Raw genomic sequence first — 20,542 nt, 5'->3', positions numbered from 1 at the left:
GCGCAACCAGTAAAGTATATTAATCTATCTGTAATTAAAATTCGACTCAAAATCTAATCTAAATCTCTATATAGCAGCTTTATGAACTCATTAACATATCATCATAACAGTGTATCCATGTCAAAACCATGGCAACGGAAATTTTTTATTAAACTGTTATTACTGATTTAAACTAAGTTCAATAAAACCACCTCATTTCTTTTTAGACGTAGTTTGAATATTTAAGCCAGATGTTTTAGAAGGAACTGCAGACCTTGCGGAAGCCGTGGCAGCACCTGGCCTAGGTTGAGTAGGTGGGGCTGGGCCTCTAGCTGAAGTTGTCCCTAGTGGGGCACCAAACCTAGACTGACCAGGGGCTGACACAGTAGGCTTTGGGCTCACAGGTCCAGGTGCTGTTGGTTTTGCTCCAACTGATATGGGTACAGTGGGCTTTGCACCAACTGGTGTGGGTAAAGTGGGTTTTGCACCAACAGGTGCAGGTACAGTTGGCTTTGGACCTACTGGTGCTGGCACAGTGGGCTTTGCACCAACAGGTACAGGTACCGTGGGCTTAGCACCAATTTGTGTAACAGTTGACTTTGCACCAACTGTTATGGGTACAGTGGGTTTTGCACCAACTGGTGCAGGAGCAGTTGGTTTTGGACCAACTGGTGCTGGCACAGTTGGCTTTGCAGCAACTGGTACAGATGTGGTAGACTTTACACTAATTGGAGTTGGCACTGAAGGCTTTGCATCACCTGGTGCCGGCACAGCGGGTTTTGTACCAACTGGTGCTTGTGCAGAAGGCTTTGCGCTCACTGGTGCAGGCCCAGTTGGCTTTTCACTAACTGGTGGTTTAGCTGTGGATATTACCTTTGGTTGAGCTTCAGGCTTTTTGGGAAGGGCAGCTTGTTTTTTTGGTTGTGATGTAGGTGTTGACTCTACTTTTTGTACTGATTGCGGACTTGTAACAGCTGGTTTCGTCTCCAATTTTGTTTCAAAAGGAAGGCCTATTCCTACTTGGGCTGTTCCTTTATCTGTATTATTTAAAGTCTCATCAATCTTTCTCTGAATATTCTCGAAAGAATCTTGACCAAGGTAGTCTATCTGACCTGCAAATATATCCAACAATTATACATTAGGAACACAAGATGATAGAACATTTCCCATCTATATCACCTACCTTTGCATGAATGGAACATTATATCATTTAGTGTTCTTCATGTCTTTATATCTTTTGAAAATGATAGAATAAGTGCAAACTTTTTAGAATATTGGTTGACGCATGTTTATTTGAATCTTGTATAATTATGCAAGCACAAAATTGTTTTTGAATATTGAACGTAATATTCCGTAAATCATCTTTTGTCTGCTGTAAAATCCATGTTTGTTAAATTACAATTTTATATTTGTTATAAGAACTGTATTATGCTGTATGCAAAATTTAACTTTTCTTTTCTATGCTAACAACTATTCATGAAAGGCCATATAATCTTTCAAAAATCTTAATAACTAATAAGTGTCTGATAATATTTGCTAATTATCGGACTTAGTGATTATATCATGCATTAAACTCAAACCATGCATTATTCTACTAAGTAAGTAAGTAAAGGCTTTATTTATCGAGGCTACACATTTGGTTTCCCAATCTTCCATGTGGGCCTCTAAGAAAAACATAATTTACAATATATACAACTACAATATAACAGAAATAATTGCAACAACATTGTAGTACAATGTACATTGAAATTATCAGAACAAGAAATACATGTTAATAATTTACAGTCCATTCATAGCATAAAACATGTCAAAGAAGTACATATCAAATTAAACAAAGTGGGAAATATGTTTTAGTTGGTACATCAAATGATAAGATTCTAATTTTGTTATAAAATGATTAATTTTTTAATGATGAAAAATGCCAGGATAGATATGAAGCTTGAAATTCCTGAACTGTTTTCGATTTTCTTATGTTAAGAGGGATATTATTCCATAATTTAGGGCCAGAGGTATACTAGGGATTTTCTGAAAAATTCTTTCTTAGGTCGTGGAACAGCTAGGTCTGAACTATTTGTAGATCTTAAGTTGCGCTCATGTTTTTGGTAAACAAATTGGAATTTACTTTGCATGTATTGTGGATATGGTAGGTCATTGATAGATTTAAACATTATGATTGCTTTTTTGTATATCATTCTGTCATCAAATCTCATCCAATTTAGTTCTTTAAACAAATCACTGGAGGGTGCATCGAAACTTTTATCTAGAATTATTCTTGCTGCTCTTTTTTGGAATTTTATGATTTCATTGAATCAGATCATTGCTGCAATTGCCCCAGATAGTACAGCAATAATCTAAGTGTGGTAATATGTATGAGTTAAAGAATAGTTTTCTTGCATGTAAGTCTACGGTATTGCTTGATTCTGAGAAGTAGGTATAACTGAGAGTTGCATTTTTTAAGTATCATTTCTATTTGGATTTTCCATTTTGAGTTTTACTATCGACAAAAACACCTAGTAACTTTTCGGTTTTCAGAAAATTGGATCATTTTGATCTTGAAGGTGTAAAGGTGGTAAATGAAGCTGTGTATTATTTGATGTAAGGTGCATTGCCTTTGTTTTCTGTGTATTTAAGACCATTGCATTTTGTATGCACCATTTGTTACATGTTTGAGGTTGGTTTGAAGTTTATCAATGTAGTTCTTGTGGTGAATGTCCTGATGCTGTAAGTGTGGTGTCATCTGCAAACATGTCTATTTCTGAGGTCTCTAAAAGAAGTGGGAGATCATTGAGTATATAATGAAAAGCAGGGCCCCCAAGGACAGATCCTTGGGGAACACCTGATAGTAACTTCTGCAGATTTCTGACAGTTTACCTGATACACTGACTTTCTGTGTTCTGTTTGCAAGATATGATGAAAACCATTTAATTGTATGATAAGAACAATGGGTAATAATGCAGTTTTCTGAATAAGAATTTTAGGTTTATCAAGGTCAAATGCTTTGGTTTAGGTCAAGAAAAAATTGTGCCAACTAGTTTCTCCATTATTTAATTGCATTTATCCAATGTTCAACTATGTTGTGTTAATGCTGTTTCACAAAGTGCTTGGTTCTGAATCCTGACTGGTGCCTTAAAAATAAACTTATGAGTTTCTAGAAATTGTTTTTAGATGATCAGATACATGCTTTTCAAATATTTTAGGAAATGAGTGGAAGTACAGATATTGGTCTGGTAATTATTTTTTTATCAGAATTTTGTCCTTTTTTAAAAATGGGTGTAACTTTTGATTGTTTTAATTTGGTAGGAAACTTTCCTGTTTGAATACTTAAATTGATAATACTATTCACTCAAAATGGATATCTATTTACCTAATTCAACAATTAAAACTTCAAAAATTTTCCCCTTTTCCCCCGTTAAATTTACGTTTTGCCCTCAGAACCGGGAAGCGGAGGGGGGGGTCCTTTAATTTCATGTAGCTAGTTTCCAAAAAAGCCAAAACAAAAAAGAAAATATCCACCCAACGTTAAAACAAGGAAAAAACAACATAAAAACTTTTACTTTTTTTACAATTTCCAATGTTACAATTTCCAATTTATACAAAAATAAAAATAATAATTATATAAGAATGATAATAAACTGTGATTTATATGTATAAATTGACAACTTGTGTAACTATATTTTAAGTTACCAGTATGTAAATATATTTAAGGTTTAAGGTAATTATCATTTTGTTTTGTTCTACCTGCTCAAATCTGTAGTGTCTATGATCTATAAATGACTTTTTGTTTAAACCTTCCAAAGTTATAAAACAGACTTTTCCAGCCTCAATTTTTGTACCGGTCAATTATCAATTCTGAGAATATCAAGACCAAAATTTAAAGTTGGTCAGCCAATAGTATTGAGCCTTAGTAGGTCAGATTGCACAATAATACAGGCTGGCCTGGCTCTATACTGAAGGCAAAGACCGATTGCTTTAAATTCCTGCAGATTCAACTTTAATATTTCATAATATCTGTAAAAATAAAGTTTCCTAAAACATACAAGGAATCGTCCAGGTAAAAGTTAGAAATCATCGTTATATTTTAATCTACAACCTGTTTAAGTTAAGTAAAGACAAAAGGCATGTTTTTACTGTCAGTATATAGAAAAGCAATTCTACTTTTATTACATAATTATGTTATCAGAAAGTTAGTTTCTAAAAGAAAACAATTCTTAATACTAAATGCTGTCACAAAAAATGAAATATGTACTAGTATATTAAACTGTTCCTGTTAATATCATATATTTATAAGTTTTTATTAAGATATCCAAATTGTAATTTTTTTTTGTGTAAAGAAAAGTGTGGAACATGCTCGGATAACTTCCAGATAATTATAAGATATAGAAATATCATCAGAGACAGTATGGCAGATAGAGTTCAAGTATTAAAAGCTTTATTTCTGAGGTATTAATATCAAATTGAAAATGTTGTAGAATTAATAAATTTCTAATGGAAAAAAAAACAAACAAAAACATAGTCGAAGGTCATAACTCATAATTAAATAAACTTAATAATCGATGGCTTGGTGCGAAAGGGTTGTAACTCATATTAAATAAAGAAGGAGATACAACCCTTTCGCACCAAGCTGTCGTTATATAAAATAATCATGTTTATATATTTATAACTTCAAAAAAGTCAGAACTTTTAACAGAACATATAACTGCATGCAAGTAAATTCATTAACTATTTATAACAGGTTATTAAACATCGAGGGCTTAGAGCGAAACTAGCCTATCTTTATATAGAAATAGAAGCAGATAGACTAGTTTCACTCTAAACCCTCGACATGTAAAAGCAATATTGGTTACAAAACATTCGGACAATTTTGGTCATTGTGTATATTATATATATATCTTAAGATTTTGAAAGAACTCTTTCTCAATGTAATTTTTTTTTTTCTAAATGAAAAAAAAAGAAACTTTCAATTTTGTACCTAAAATATGGCTAAATGACTTGAAATTAGATCCAAATATTGAATTGAAAACGGCAATGAAAAATACGTATACAAACATTTTCGAAACTTACATACAAGTATCACACATTATTGTACAAAAGGCCAAAAAAGAACTCTTGCATTCTCAAAGTGCATGTTATAATTGTATACCTCATATCCCGGTACTTTCATCCTGTCAAAATTCAGGTATTATTATACATAACAAAATATTTCTTATCTTCCTAATTGTGTGTTGTAAAGTAAGTCCGATTCTAACAAAAAAACTGCAACAAGTTGCTGGAGTTAATAAGGCAAGGAACTGTTGTTTTTCGTTTCACCTACACAGTATAAGCCATATGTCGACTTCCTAGCTCAACCAGTGGAGGAAGACCTTTGGTGCCCCTCTCTACATTATTTCAGGCACAAACAGGCACCTGAGTAGAACCACTGACGTTCCGTAAGCTAGCTGGATAGCTTCCTCACATGAAAGAATCCAAAGTCCCTGTCAGGATTTGAACCCACAACAATGAGAGGCAAGTAGAACGCAAGTACACTATGTATTAAACCTAAAGAGCATTACTTGAGATTTGGCTTTGACCACAGACAATGAGTGTACAGCCAAGCATAATATTTAAAACATTACTTAGTGATCATAGACCATTCTGTTTCCCTCACCTAAAAAACCTTGCAAAAACATCAAGGGTATAATGTTATATAAAGTTGAAGGTAAACTTCAATCAAACGTATTTCTACTTCTTGACAACCCATTGCTTAAATAAGAAATGTCATTTAAAGTTTGCTTTTTCTTTGTTTTTTCTTCTTCCGTATTTTTTTTTTTTTTTTCAAACTCGGATAGCTCTGACAGTTTGTTCAATTATTCAAAATCCAAGGAAGTCTAATTTTTATTTTTACTTTCACAATTGATTTTAAAGTATTGAATATTTTGAAAAAAGCAAAATGTCTGGACTGACCATCAACAAAATATATTCATCCATATTTCTAATTTAACTGTTTTTCTTGTATCAAATATTCCAAATTTAACTATGCCATGGTTCCATCCTTAGCGTTTAACTTCAGTTATATATGTTAAATTCTTGTAAACTGCAATTTAAAGAGTGCATACTTCAACACAAGAAATAAATGAACTGTGACTCAACCTTAACATGGTTTTCTATAAATCTGCATAACAAATACAAATCAATCAATCATTTAATCAATAAATCAAGTCTTCATTAGTTCTTGTGTGGAAACATACAATTTAGGACTAAAGTTTATACATACAGACAGTTTCCTTAAGGCAGTCATTTCATCCCTTACTCCCAAGTTATTGTTTATCTGGTCCTTACTTTCTCCAATTTTAAAGCAGTCACCATTTATTACTTCCAAAAAAGTCTCCTTTACATTGAATCATTTATCCCTTCCCTTTTTTATCCCCAAATATTTTTTTATCTGGTCATTTCTTTCTCCAACATAAAATCAACACAGTAACCCTTTCTTGCTGCTGATGACTTTTTTCCCCATTAAACCTTAATCCTATTCATTTTGTTTATCTGGTCCTAATACTTTTTCCAATGTTTAAAGCAGTCACCATGTCTTGATTCACAATAAAAAAACAACAATCCATTAAAGCTGCCATCCCATCCCTAAGTAGCAAACATTTTTCATGTGGTCCATTCTTTCTCCAACATTCATCACCTTTTCTTGCTTCTAAAACCTTTTTTACATTAGCGCAATCAATCCTTTCTTACATGAAATATCTTTTTTGACTGGTACCTAAAGCAGTCAGCCTTTCTTGCTTCCAAAGAATTTTCTCTACATTAAAGCAACCACCCTTCCCTTTCTCCTAAATGATTTTTATATACAAGTCCTTCTTGCTTACTACCAGTCTATCTCTCTTTTCTACAATATCACCCTTACTTTCCTCTGTATTCTCTAGCTCTCATTTTCTTCAAATTTGAACTGCCTGCTTTTCTTGAACAAACAGAATTTCCATTCTTTGAATCTGGTGAGTTTGAAAGCACTTTATAAGCAAACAAAATTTTCATTTTTAATTCTTGTATTCCAATAAAAAAACTCTATTTTCTTGAACTTTTACCCATTAATACTTAAGATCCCTTCAATCAAAATTCTGAGATTGCAATAAAAATAATTCAAAATACAAGCAAATATATGAATGACTTACAGAGGTATCCTCTACAATACTTGTCGGACTAGAAATTTCATTCTCCTTAGCCTCATTAATACTGATATCGTTTGATTCCCGCTCAGAATTTGTGTTTAATGCTTCCGGTTTGGATTCACCAGATTTGTGGTGCGCGATTGTGTAACCTGGGGGGTTGGGGTCTGGCTTTTTAGTTCCTTTCTCCCAGCCCTCCGTAATCCAGGGAGCACTATATGTCACTGGAGGAGGATTGGCTGGATTGATGTGAGATATTGGTTCTTCTGCATAATGCGACTCTAATTCTGAATAACTTCTTGGAATGACCGTTATTTCAGTAATATTATCTTCACCATTATTTTCCGTATTCTCAGAATTATTCCTATCTATTTTATGGCCCCAATTGGGGTTTATAAGGATAATTTCAGGGACAGTTCTTCAAAGACAAAAGGGGCCCTTTTTCTACTTTATGGCCATTGTCTTCGTTTAGGTTTTTTGCACTGGGGGGTGGGGGCCATGGTGAAAAAAGGGCTGAAAAGAAAACGAGAAAAAAATTTGGGAGACAGATAGAAGAAAAGAGACAGACAAGCAATACAGACAAATTATGACAGACAGAAATAAGAACATATTCACTTCAAAGACTGTAAGCAAAGGACACATTTAAACAAAAAATAGATGCTGCCATATAATTCTCAGACTCATTCCAAAACCACTTATATGCATGTCTAGTAACATTCTCTTAACCCTTGCCCCATCTCAATATCTGAAATGGACCCATCCATCTTTCAATCTGGACAAAACTATTCATTTTTTTTTTAGGGAAATTTTCCAAATATGTACCGAATAGTGAACAGTGCCGACCATGATGAAACGGCACAGATGTGCCACTCAATATCTTGGTTTGCACTGATCTCGTGTAGGTTCAGTCACTGCCAGCAGGCTAGGGGTTAAAAGCGATGTTAATCAGAGTAAAAGCTTATTTTAATATAGACCAGATCTTCTATTAGAATGCATTTGTCATTACATTTTGTTAGTGCCTTCATCATCTTATAGGCAATATTAAAGGCAGGGCATTGTTTAAATTTACAATAGGGTCTGTATACAATTCCGAATTATGCATTAAACCTAGAGTCCCGGTTTATGAAATTTCTGAGGGATATCATTCCCCGTAAAAAATGAAAACAGAAAAAAAGCTGCCCTTTGTGAAAAAAATAAGGTATCTATGAAATGCTCTCTCTCCTTTTTTCTTTACCTCTCTCTCTTGAATCAAATTTTGTAAGAAACATATATTGAAAAAAATCAAACTTTTAAATTTTTGGGGTTGCATAATTATGATATGTTTAGTGACCCTGTGACTTTTTGTCACAAAATTATTTTACAGGAGAGGACTCCCTTTTTTTCTTTTTGTCGGGAATAATATAATAAAAAAATTTTAAACCTTTGTGATTGGTTTTTTTGTTAGTACGTAATTGGAAAAAGTGCTTTTTTTTTGGAAATATTTTTTCGGACTTTTTTTTTAATTCTCAAAAATAAAGGTTCATGTAAAATACAAGATAAAAAATTTATTTTTCCAAATAAAGTTTAAAGGGGGCTCTAAACTTATAAATATGCCCGATTAAAAATTTAATAATGTAACGGGTTCCTGTTAAAACACTTTTTTACCCAGCCCTGTTAACTCACTAGAACAAATTATGAAATTTGGTTCAAAAAGACAAGGTTTTAAAAAATAAAATTACACATTTTCTTCAATTAACTTAAAAAAGTTCATTTTTAATTTTTAGCCTTTGAGAAAAAAACCCCACTTTTTTTTTTTTAAACCCTGAGCCTATTACTGAGCTATAATATGAAACCCTACATTGTTGATATCTTTAAAAGGAGGGCTAAAAAACTAATTTTTTAAGATGCAAAAGATGAAAGGGGAAAAGAAACATTTTCTCTATGAAAGGAAGAGGCAAATCAAATTTTTTTTTTAAGCAAATTTGAAAAGGGTTTAATTTTAAGGGGAAAAATCCAAATCCATTGGTTTATAGCAAAAAGCCCTTTAAATATTTCCATTTAAATTAAATTTTTAAAGTTTTGTGAAATATATTTGTAGAAGTTATAATTTTTTATTCGGAAGCTACCAGGGCCCTTTTTGTGATAAATTCCTTTAAACGGGCCTGGGGGAAAATTTGTTTTTTTTACCTTTTTTTTAACCTAAAAGACCCCCAAAACGGGGCCAAAGAACCCAAATTATGATGCTTTTTTATTTTTACCTTGAGGGTAAATAAAAAGGCCCAAAACCAAAAATTTATTGGGTCGAAATTTTTTAAAAAAATTTCCTTTTAGATGATTTTTCTATCTTAACTGCAAGGAGACAATTAATGAGCCAACCAACTTTATTTGAGGAAACTTGATAAAGAACCAATTTTACATGCTATATTGTGGTGGTGATCTCACCGACATTCACAAGAAGCTGGGGGGACAGGTTGATTTTTTAACTGCTCTGAAAAAAATTTAAAGTCAAAAGAGGGCTACACACAAAATAAAACCCTTGATTCCCTTTCAAAGAAAAGACATTATAGCATTTAAAGGGAAATCAGATACAATCAAAAAATCAGTTTTAAACCCTTTATGCATTTTCTTTGAACACTTGAAACTGAAGTTGTAACTAATTTTCAAATTCAGCACAAGTTTCTTCATATCTCAAAAGTTTTCTATCAAAACAAAAAAGTCTTCAATTTAGACAATTTCTTGTACACTGTTTTCAGGAAAGAAGATCAACTTCTGGTAGACTGTAAGATGTGCTTCTAGCTCAGATATTCGCGAGTTGGAAGGAGCATTTCGGTCATAATTATGTTCCCACCCTAAGGACACATCAATACTCAAGTTACTTCAATGAATGCACTCAAATATATCAATAAAATTTGCAAGAACTGTTTCACAAGCTAACATTCACATGTATGTTTAAACTGAAGTATATTAGACATTTAACAAGAGGGCCATGATGGCCCTAGATCGCTCACCTGACCCATCGAACTCATCCGAACAATTACCTAGACAAGCATTCTGACCAAGTTTCATGACAGGTAAGTCAAAAATGTGACCACTAGAGTGTTAACAAGGATTATCCATATTTTAGCAGTGTAACCTAGTTTTTTACCCAGGTGACCCATTTTCGAACTTGACCTAGAAATCATCAAAACAAACTTTCAGACCAATTTCCAGGATACTGAATGGATCAAAACAGTAGCCACTAAAGTGTTAACATGATTTTTCTTTTTTTAGCTCCCGTGACCTAGATTTTCATCTGAGATGACCCAAGTTCGAACTCATCTGAGCTATCACCTAGACAAGTATCAAACCAAGCTCCGGTGACTTAGTTTTTCATCCGAGATGACCCATGTTTGCACTCATATGAGAAATGACCTAAACAAGCATCCTGATCAAGTTTGATGACAATTGAGTCAAAAATGTGACCACTTGAATGTTAATAAGGTTTTTCCATATTTGGGCAGTGTCACCTAGTCTTTGACCCCAGATGACCCATATTCGAACTTGAACTAGAAATCATTAAAACAAACTTTCAGACCAATTTACAGGATATTTGGATCAAAACAGTAGCCATTAGAGTGTTAACAAGATTTTAGTATTTTCAGCTCCTGTGACCTAGCTTTTCATCCGAGATGACCCATGTTCGAACTCATCTGACCTATCACTTAGACAAGCATTCTGACCAAGTTTGATGATGTTTGAGGCAAAAATGTTACCACTAGAGTGTTAACAAGGTTTTTCTATTTTTAGCTCCTGTGACCTAGTTTTTCATCCGAGATGACCCATGTTCCAACTCATCTGATCTATCACCTAGACAAGCATCCGGACGAAGTTTGATGATGATTGAGGCAAAAATGTGACTGATAGAGTGTTAACAAGGTTTTTCTATTTTTAGCTCCTGTGACCTAGATTTTCATCCGAGATGACCCAAGTTCGAACTCATCCGAGCTATCACCTAGACAAGTATCCTGACCAAGTTTGATGATGATTGAGGCAAAAATGTGACCGCTAGAGTGTTAACAAGGTTTTTCTATTTTTAGCTCCTGTGACCTAGATTTTCATCCGAGATGACCCATGTTCATACTTATCCGAGCTATCAACTAGATAAGCATCCTGAAAAAAGTTTAATGATGATTGAGGCAAAAATGTGACCGCTAGAGTGTTAACAAACAAGTGTGGACGGACGACAGACGACGGACATTCAACGATCCTAAAAGCTCACCCTGAGCTAGCTCAGGTGAGCTAATAAAAGTATTTCTACAAAAGCTTACTGCATGTAACAAAAAAAACTTTACAACATGTCTACTACTAAAATGCTAAAAATACAACATTTACAAGAAAAGAATATGCTTATTCAAATGCCATTCAACAGGTAGATAGTTTTGATAATATAGCTTTATCTTAACTTAAGTTGTTATCATACTGAAAAGTGCCGCTACAAATCCAGACAAATTCTGTTTTTTGTTTTGTTTTAAACTTATCCTTGAAGACTTAAACGTTATCATGTTATGTCAGTTCCAGACACAGACAGATCTTGCAAGAGGCATACAATTATAACAGATTTGTACAAAACAAAGGAACGATCTTTACAAACAAACATAAAGTAATACTTTCTCAAAGACTACATAGAACTTTTTTGGACTAAAATAACTCCAGACAGTCTTCATGCAAAATTATCTTTCAGGACTGACAATTTCTATATTAGGCATTACTACTAAAAATATACATAAAGGAAGATATGACAGGCTTCCAAAAGTTAAATTTTATAGTATGTCCAATAATAATTCATGCCTAGATCCAACACACACAAAAGGAACAATACTTTATTAGCCAGAGCTTTAGTAATAACATAATCAGTTTGTCTGCTATACCTACAGTCTGTGACCTTAATCTACTGAGAGTCATCTACTTACTGTGGCTGCCTGTCACATTGCTGAAATGATTTTACACTGACCTTGACCTATATTTACTATGGCCAACTATCACATTTAAAAGTCTAGGTCAAATGATTTAGAAGCTGAAATGATGTCATACTGACCTTGACTTTTTAGTTTACTATGGCCACCCATCACATTTAAAAATCTGGTTCAAATGAAATAGAAACTAAAATGATTTTACACTGACCTTGACCTTTTTGTTAACTATGGCCACCCATAACATTTAAAAATTTTGGTCAAATGACATAGAAGTCATAATGATTTTATACTGACCTTGACCTCTGATGTTCTGACTTAAAGGAAATTCTTCCACTTAACAAAGATGTCTATCCTCTGAGTCAAATGGAGCATAAGGGTGTTCACATATTAGGTCACAGCCATTGACCTTTGACCTACTGCCAATAAAAACTGTCTCCTATTCAATAAGGGCCAATTTTCTATTAAAAATCAAAGGTCAAATTGTATATCAATTATTATCAAGAGGAAATAGTTTCAACATTCTAGGTCAGAGTGACCTTGACCAGTAAAAGAGCAACCTGATCCATTTAATGCCCATTTAACTTTTATAATTCAAAAGACACAATAGAGCCATACAAACTTCTATTCAGTTTCTTCATGCAGGTTGAATGGCTATTAAGGTATGGCACAAAGCGCTACAAGTACGGTATATGCTTTCAACAGTGGTCCGAGTGTAAAAGAAGAGAAAGCTTGGTAAAAATGGTAGCAATGAATTAAGAAAAGTTTATATGCCATAATCCTGTTGTCTGCAATGAATGTAAAGAGATTTCATCCTTAATCAATCAATTATCCCTATCCCTACTGTTTCATGTCTTTCATTATTACGATCAGGTCACACTTTCTTATTTTTTTTTTAAAAGCTGGTTTTTTTGTGAGCAAGTTTTGACTTAAATATTAAGTCCCCTAAGAACCAATTACTCATACATTCTTTGAAGAAGTTTGTTTTCAAGTCTGTGATCAAAAACCAAACCTTTACAGAACTAGGCATGTAATACCTTTCCTTAAATATTTAAAATTTTCTTTTTTCAAATTTTTTTGGAAACAAGTCTGTCATTGAATCTGTATTTTTTCTCTTGACCCTGTGAATATGATTGGTCAATTAGAGCCTGTAGAACATTGAACAGGTGCCACCTTCACCATAGTTACTATGTTTTCAATTAAGCAAGGGATAATTACCATTGTCTACCTAGAATTCTATAAGCGATCAGCACACTACTAAAGTATGTTAGTTTTTCCCTTGTTTTTTTTAAAATTTTATATATTTTTCAAAACTAGAACAAAGCTACTTTACATATTTCACAATACTGCCCTATCACATTTTTGTGTGTGATAACATGTATGTAAGTGTTATATAGTGTTTAAATTCAATTGTTCTTCAGGGAAATAATTTAAAACAATGCCGGGTTAACAAAATGAGGACATTATATAAAATAACATTTAATAAAGGGACTTTGAAACTCAAGCATGTTTACATGGAAAAGGTACTTGTATAGAGCAAGTGACGCATTGAGATAAAAATGCTTGCATGGAAATATATGTAAGGGCTACAAAAAGCATGATTTATATTTTATATTAGAGGAATAATTTTGGGCAACTTTGGTCTGAGAATTATTAGTAGCAACATCATAAAACCATGTCAAACAAAACCAATACTTTGTAATAAATGCTCTATTTTTTTTACCATAATTCATCTACTGAAATCCCAATTTTTAATATTTTAAATGATCAATTTTTCTTATTTTGATATAAAATAAATGTGTTTTTTTCTTAATTTCTTTCCCCTTATCTCATATGTTACAGCGATTATAAATCAGTTTATAATACTGCATGTTTGTAACGTCATTTTTCATTGGATAATCGTGACGTTTATATAGTTTTATATACACGGCTGCTGTCGATTCATGAAGAAATCTTACTTTTTTTCTCTAAAAATGATGCTTGCTGTATTATAAATCTTTATAACTAATAATATAAAGATATCAGTATTTTCATTATAAACATACAGTCAAACCTTTCCTCTTAGACCACTTTGTAATCCAGAATACAACTGTTACCAGCCTTCCTGCATGGCAAATTACAGTGAAATCTTGACATCAATAATGAAGGCATAAGTAAGACCATCTTACTGTGTATACAAAGTGGTCATTAAAGGAAGGTTTAACTGTTTTCATGAAAAAAGAACAAATAGAGCATTTATCACATGCATTTTGAACAAGAGTATGACAGCATATCCATACCAACTTTAATACTACAACTTTTTTTTAAAACAAAAATTTTATATGCCTAAAAATAGGCAATGATTATGACGTGTTGCTAAAAATATATATATTTCAAAATAATAATGCAGGAATGTTCAATATGGATTGGCTATATTAGATATAATCAAACAAAGATTAAAACATTAGATCTAACAGAATAAAAAAAAGCAAAAAGGTGCTGAGATTTCAAATTTGAAGAAATATATATAAGGTAATAATTATGTACAGCTTTATACATAAGAGGATATTGTACGAGTACAGGTTCATTACAGAATTCATTAAACGAGAGGAATTAAATTATTATACGCCAGTCTCTGGCAAGCATAAATGGTTTATTCAAGTGTTCAATAAATTTAGTAATGAACCTACACAAATGCAATACTCCATTAATAGCATACCCAAATTAAGAAACATTTTTTATAGTAAAACATCTTTCTATCATTGATACATTTAAACTGTAATGCTAACATTACATCCCTTTAGTGCAATAACTGGTTAACTCCTATTAAATTTAGAAGGACTAAACCTGTTACTGCACTAAGGCCACGATTAGCAACTTGTATATCAAAAACAATGAAACATTGCAAAGTTTTTACAATAGTGAACTATTATTGTTTATTACACGCCTTTATCATTTGAAATCTCAGCTATTGTTCACTAGTGAACACAAACATGCACGCTTTAACTATCAAAATCTGAAAAGGAACAATCTTAACTTTTTCAATTACTCAAAATTTACATCCTAAAACTTGTTACTCATTTCTGCTAATATGATGTATGTACAGTACTAAACAACGACTTAAACAAGGCTTATGTGCCTTATGGTTCAGAAATGTGGGGTTTTGGTGTTATTTTAAAGGAAATACTTATATCAATATTTGCATATTTCAAATTTCATCTAGCATGCATCTTTAGAAATGATTTAAAGCAAGGAAAGTGAAGGAGAAAAGATTTTTAATTTTCTGAAATGATATATCGTAACATGATTTTTCATGTAAAAAAGAGATAAAAATTTATGAAAATTTAGTGAAAAACTGTAAAGATATTATTCAAAGTATGGAACTTTATCCAGAAGCAGAACAGTTACAAACTATAAGAAATTGAGAAATTTAGAAATTTTATGCAACTAGAGTACTAGGAATATTAGAAGAAAGATGTAATATTGCGCTTGAAACATTTAAATTTTACAGGTAACCCTCTATAAGATAAAACAGTGGCTATGTCTAGATGAAAGTGACTTGGAATATAATAAACAGTAAGTGTGACTTTAAATATTTTTGACGATATCTTACCCTCGTTAGTTCTTCTCTCTGAAGCATGCAATGGAAAATCATGAAAGAAAATATGTGTAAAAAAAACCAAGCACATAAACAATGGCCAAAAGGTCAAACACAAAATTCAATTTTTCCAATCTCACAACTAAAGGTGCATTATACTGGAATCAAACCAAATCAAACATACAAGACACTGCTTTCATAATATACATGTGAATGAATATAAACAAGAGCTCAAAAGGACCCTAGATAGCTCACCTGTGTAAATGGAAAATAAATAAATAAATTCCGTAAGACCAAACAATTTTTTATTCAAAGGCCAAATTTATATATATATATTTTTGTTATGTTTTACATGAAAATACTTTATATCAAAAAATTTTATAGCCCTTATGAAGACCTGATTTAACATGAGGAAATTGCTACAAACTAAATCATCTAAGGTTAAATTTTGTACTTTCTGACAATATTTTATCGATTATTCTAACTTATTAATCTGATTAAAATCATTTAACTCTTTCAGATGAAAATAAAAGTCTCCCCCTTGTGAAGTTTGATCAAAATCTACCATGAACAGATATCAGCTTCCTGTGAAGTTTGATCAAAATCTACCAAAAACAGATATCAGGCTATCACAAAGCTAAGGTGAACTAAAATGCAGGGTTTATTGTTTACAACAATATAAGTGAGTATTTAATATAGTCAAAGAGATGATGAATGAAAAACACAAAGTAAAGCATAGTAAGTGCAAGGAATATGATGACAGTGTAGTAGAACAACAACTATGCTTATGTATACAAACATTCTAATTTTTCAAAACTAAAAAAAATAAATATAGCTCAGGTATTTATTGCTAAAAGAATCATTTATACATATAAATTTAAATATATTATATATAAAATATAATAATATAAATGATAATAAAGAAATTTTATGAAACATTCGCTCTTATATCTTTCCATTTAACACAGCTAATTTCTACAGCCAGTTTTCAGTGTGTTTTGGAGACTCACAGAGGTTACACTGTAACAAGCAAAACAACATAATCTAATGCAAACTTGAGATTTCAAAGGAAAATGAAAGGAACAACAAGAAAAGCTGGAAGTGCACACATTATGTTTGCTGTACTCCATCAAAAACATTCACTACTATTATATACCTGGTATATTTGATTTGGTTTATTTTTCCAGCATCTAGCTAGTGCATGGAAGGCCATTTTACAAAATTGCATAGGCGAGTCCAGAAGGGATTGCCAGGGTGATTTAGTCCAGAACCAGGGAGCCTCGTTCTTGACTTGGCTCAAATATTTCCCCGATTTAGGAACAAACACGTAAGTTTTCTGGGTGCATGGATGTGAAACAACAATCGTTGGAAGAAGCTGCTTTTCTTTCCTCTTCAGCAGCGTAAAAATATATCAAAACATTTACTGCTTGATTCATCGGTACTGTAACAACACTTCTATATTAACTTTAACGAATGACTACTAAAAATCAGGACTTCTACATTACCTAACTAAATTAATCTTATGTCTTCATTACTTTGACAAATGATAACTGCTTTGTAAAAAACAGGACTTCTTCGTTTACTACTGAAAACTTAATGCATAGCTTCCATTACTTTGTTTAAATGTTCCAAATTTCTTTCAATATATGGTAGTTCTAATTTGACCTTTACCACTAGGCTCTTAACTTTGCCAGTTCAAAGCATGTTTTTCTGCAAGTCTCAATAAATTACATTTAATTTTCTTACATAAAAAAAAAGAAGAAAAACCAAAACAATATCTGAGACACACAGATCCCTATCAAAATTTTCATATGTCAAGAAATAGAATTTTAGCACTAAAAAATACCTCTGAATTTACTAAGTCCCTGTTACATGTATTTTGCCTTGGAAACTTTAAGATACCTTTTCTGGTATCAACATGTCTTGGAAACTTTGATATGATAACTTTTTTGGTATCAAACTGTCTTGGGAACATTTGAATGTTACATTTTTTGGTATTTGGATCTTTTTTTCTTTCCTTAAAAAGTAAATATAAAACAAGAGGGCCATGATGGCCCTGAGGTCGCTCACCTGTATATAGGTCCCCAGAGCTGGGCCAGTTTAAACCCCAGGGCTTTTATTTGAACAGACTCGGAAGAGTCACCCATTAGAAGATGTTTCACAATGTTAAGTTTTTACTACACACATATAATGAAAAACAACGATCTCCCCCCCCCCCATCGGCAGGGCCAATTTTAACCCAAGGGCTTTTATTTGAACAAACTTGGTAGACACCCATAAGAAGATGTTTCATGCTAAACATCTTAGCTCTAACTCATTGGGTTTTTTAAAAGAAGATTTTTAAGTTTTTACTATACACATATAGTTAAAAACAATGACACCCCTGGGGCGGGGCCAGTTTTGACCCCAGGGCTTTTATCTGAACAAAATTTGTAGACACTTACTAGAAGATGTTTCATGCTTAATATCTAAACTCTACCTATTTGGGTTTTTTTCAAAGAAGATTTTTAAGTTTTTGCTATACACATATAAGGAAAATCAATGACCCCCGGGGCGGGGCCAATTATGACCCCAGGGCTTTTATTTGAACAAACTTTGTAGACACTCACTAGAAGATGTTTCATGCTTAATATCTAAACTCTAGCTATTTGGGTTTTTTCAAAGAAGATTTTTTAAGTTTTTGCTATACACATATAAGGAAAATCAATGACCCCTGGGGCGGGGCCAATTTTGACCCAAGGGCTTTTATTTAAACAAACTTGGTAGACACCCATTAGAACATGTTTCATACTAAATATCTTAGCTCTAGCTCTTTGAGTTCTTTAAAAGAAGATTTTTTAAGTTTTTACTATATGCATATAGGGAAAATCAATGACCCCCTGGGGCGGGGTCAATTTTGACCCCAGGGCTTTTATTTGAACAAACTTGGTAGACACCCATTAGAACATGTTTCATGCTTAACATCTTAGCTCTAGCTCTTTGAGTTCTTTAAAAGAAGATTTTTTAAGTTTTTACTATATGCATATAGGGAAAATCAATGACCCCCTGGGGCAGGGCCAATTTTGACCCCAGGGCTTTTATTTGAACAAACTTGGTACACTCACTAGAAGATGTTTCATGTCAAATATCTAAGCTCTAGCTCTTAGGGTTTTTTAAAAGAAGATATTTAAAGTGTTTTTTTTCGGTTGCCATGGCAACCAGAGTTCTGCATGGGATTAAATTCTTTGAACAACTTTGTTAAGGCTTCACACAAGGAATATCCCTGTGAAGTTTCATTATGATCTGCCTTATGGTTTCAGAGGAGATGTCGTTTTAAAAGTGTGAACGGACAACGGACGACGTAAGACGGACGACGAAGAGTGATCCTAATATGCTCAGGTGAGCTAAAAATTTGAACAAAAAAGGAAGTTTTACAGTCCGATGAGATCAAACAGTAAAGTTATAGTCCTCTAACTTAGCCAAATTTCTATGCAACTCTAAGAGGGTATAAAGCTTCAACTGGGAAAAATATGTCACAAACATTTCTGAAACAGTACAATCGCATTGTTTGCATATTGTAATGGCCATATCTAGGGAAAGCTATAACAAAATTGCGTTACGTAACATACAAATATTATAATATGAAAATTGAATAAAGATTCCCTTATGAAATATTCATCTGCTATTTTTAGTTGTTTAAGTGATAATTTCACGCATGCATCACCAGTTTTATTGGAAATTTATAAACATTATTCATTAAATTTATGTACTTCAGTATGTTTTTTTTTAACAAGATATAAACATTCTGTTGATCAGAGGAAACACAATACAGCTTTAAACCCTTTCAGAGTTACAGTGTTAAATTAACATTTAACAAATATGTATAAAACTTCATCAGTATGATGCTACAAAATTCACCATAAATGACATCCCTTCTGTATCTTTAATTCTTATTCAATATACTTATATCATATGCTTCACTTTGCTACCTTAATATATAAAAATATTGAACAAGAGCTCTTGGCAGAACAGCGTGCTCGACTATTCTCAATGCTTGATAGTAAAACAAGTGCCTGGATAATTAAAAACTTTCCGGTCCAAAAAACGCCATAATTTTGTCAAAATTCATGTCAGAGTTATGGATCTTAATAGCAAACTTCTATTTTGCTCTCAAATAAGTGTGAGAAGTTTCAACCCACTTCCTTCTGTAGGTTTTGAGATACAAAACTGCACACAAAATCTTAACAGAAGTGTGACGATAATGCAGACGCCTGCTTGAGTACAAAAGCTCTCTCTCTTATTCAAACAGTCAAGCTTAAAATTACTTTACACCCTTACCATGCTAAATATCATAAATGGACTTATCCATCCTTCAATCTGGACTAAATCATTCATCATTTCTAGGTCAAATTTCAAAATATATGCTTACTGAAAAGTAACCAGTGCAGACTATAAGAATTTTACACCGGCTGCCGGTACAGACCGGAATATCTAGCACGAGGCGAGGGTAACTGTTTATGGCGGAAACAAGACTCTGCCGAGTTTCCACTAAACAGTTACCCAGAGAGCTAGATATTCCTGTCTTCAGTGGCCACCAGCAATCTAAGCTCAGTTTAACTTCAATGAAAATATTCCCAAATAATTTTTTTGGGGGAAAAAATATTAAAATTTTATTTCTACTTTGTAGTCAAAATTCCTGCAAAGGACACTAATTGTTGCTTCTGAACACTATCAATAAATGCCAAATGCTTAATTCGATACTCTGAAATATCATACAATTAGAATCTGTAAAATAAAATTCACACAACATGCTGAATAAGTACCATTCTCATCAAAAATTGTCTCCTAGAAAAAAATAATTGTTAAATGTTTTTCATATTTTATAAATTATGCCAACCTATAACCAACTGAAAATTTTTCAAACAAGGAAGCAG

The 20,542-nt window shown here is 32.6% G+C and overlaps 1 protein-coding gene across 1 annotated transcript in view; it reads right to left on the bottom strand.

Annotated features, from left to right (window-relative positions):
- Positions 1-20,542, bottom strand: part of LOC132722792 (uncharacterized) — a 59,133-nt gene that overhangs the window by 7,238 nt on the left and 31,353 nt on the right. Inside the window, exons 7-10 of the mRNA XM_060707355.1 lie at positions 16,767-17,019; positions 7,851-7,869; positions 7,074-7,542; positions 853-1,110 (exon numbers count right to left, since the gene is read on the bottom strand). Of these exons, the coding sequence (XP_060563338.1) occupies positions 853-1,110; positions 7,074-7,542; positions 7,851-7,869; positions 16,767-17,019 (999 nt within the window). The remainder of the gene's footprint in view (positions 1-852; positions 1,111-7,073; positions 7,543-7,850; positions 7,870-16,766; positions 17,020-20,542) is intronic.

This window comes from Ruditapes philippinarum, unplaced genomic scaffold (genome assembly GCF_026571515.1).
Source record: "Ruditapes philippinarum isolate M1 unplaced genomic scaffold, ASM2657151v2 ctg738_1_1_1_1, whole genome shotgun sequence".
Classification (NCBI taxonomy): domain Eukaryota; kingdom Metazoa; phylum Mollusca; class Bivalvia; order Venerida; family Veneridae; genus Ruditapes; species Ruditapes philippinarum.
The sequence above is the reverse complement of the archived record's forward strand: the minus strand, read 5'-3'. Positions and strand labels throughout refer to the sequence as shown.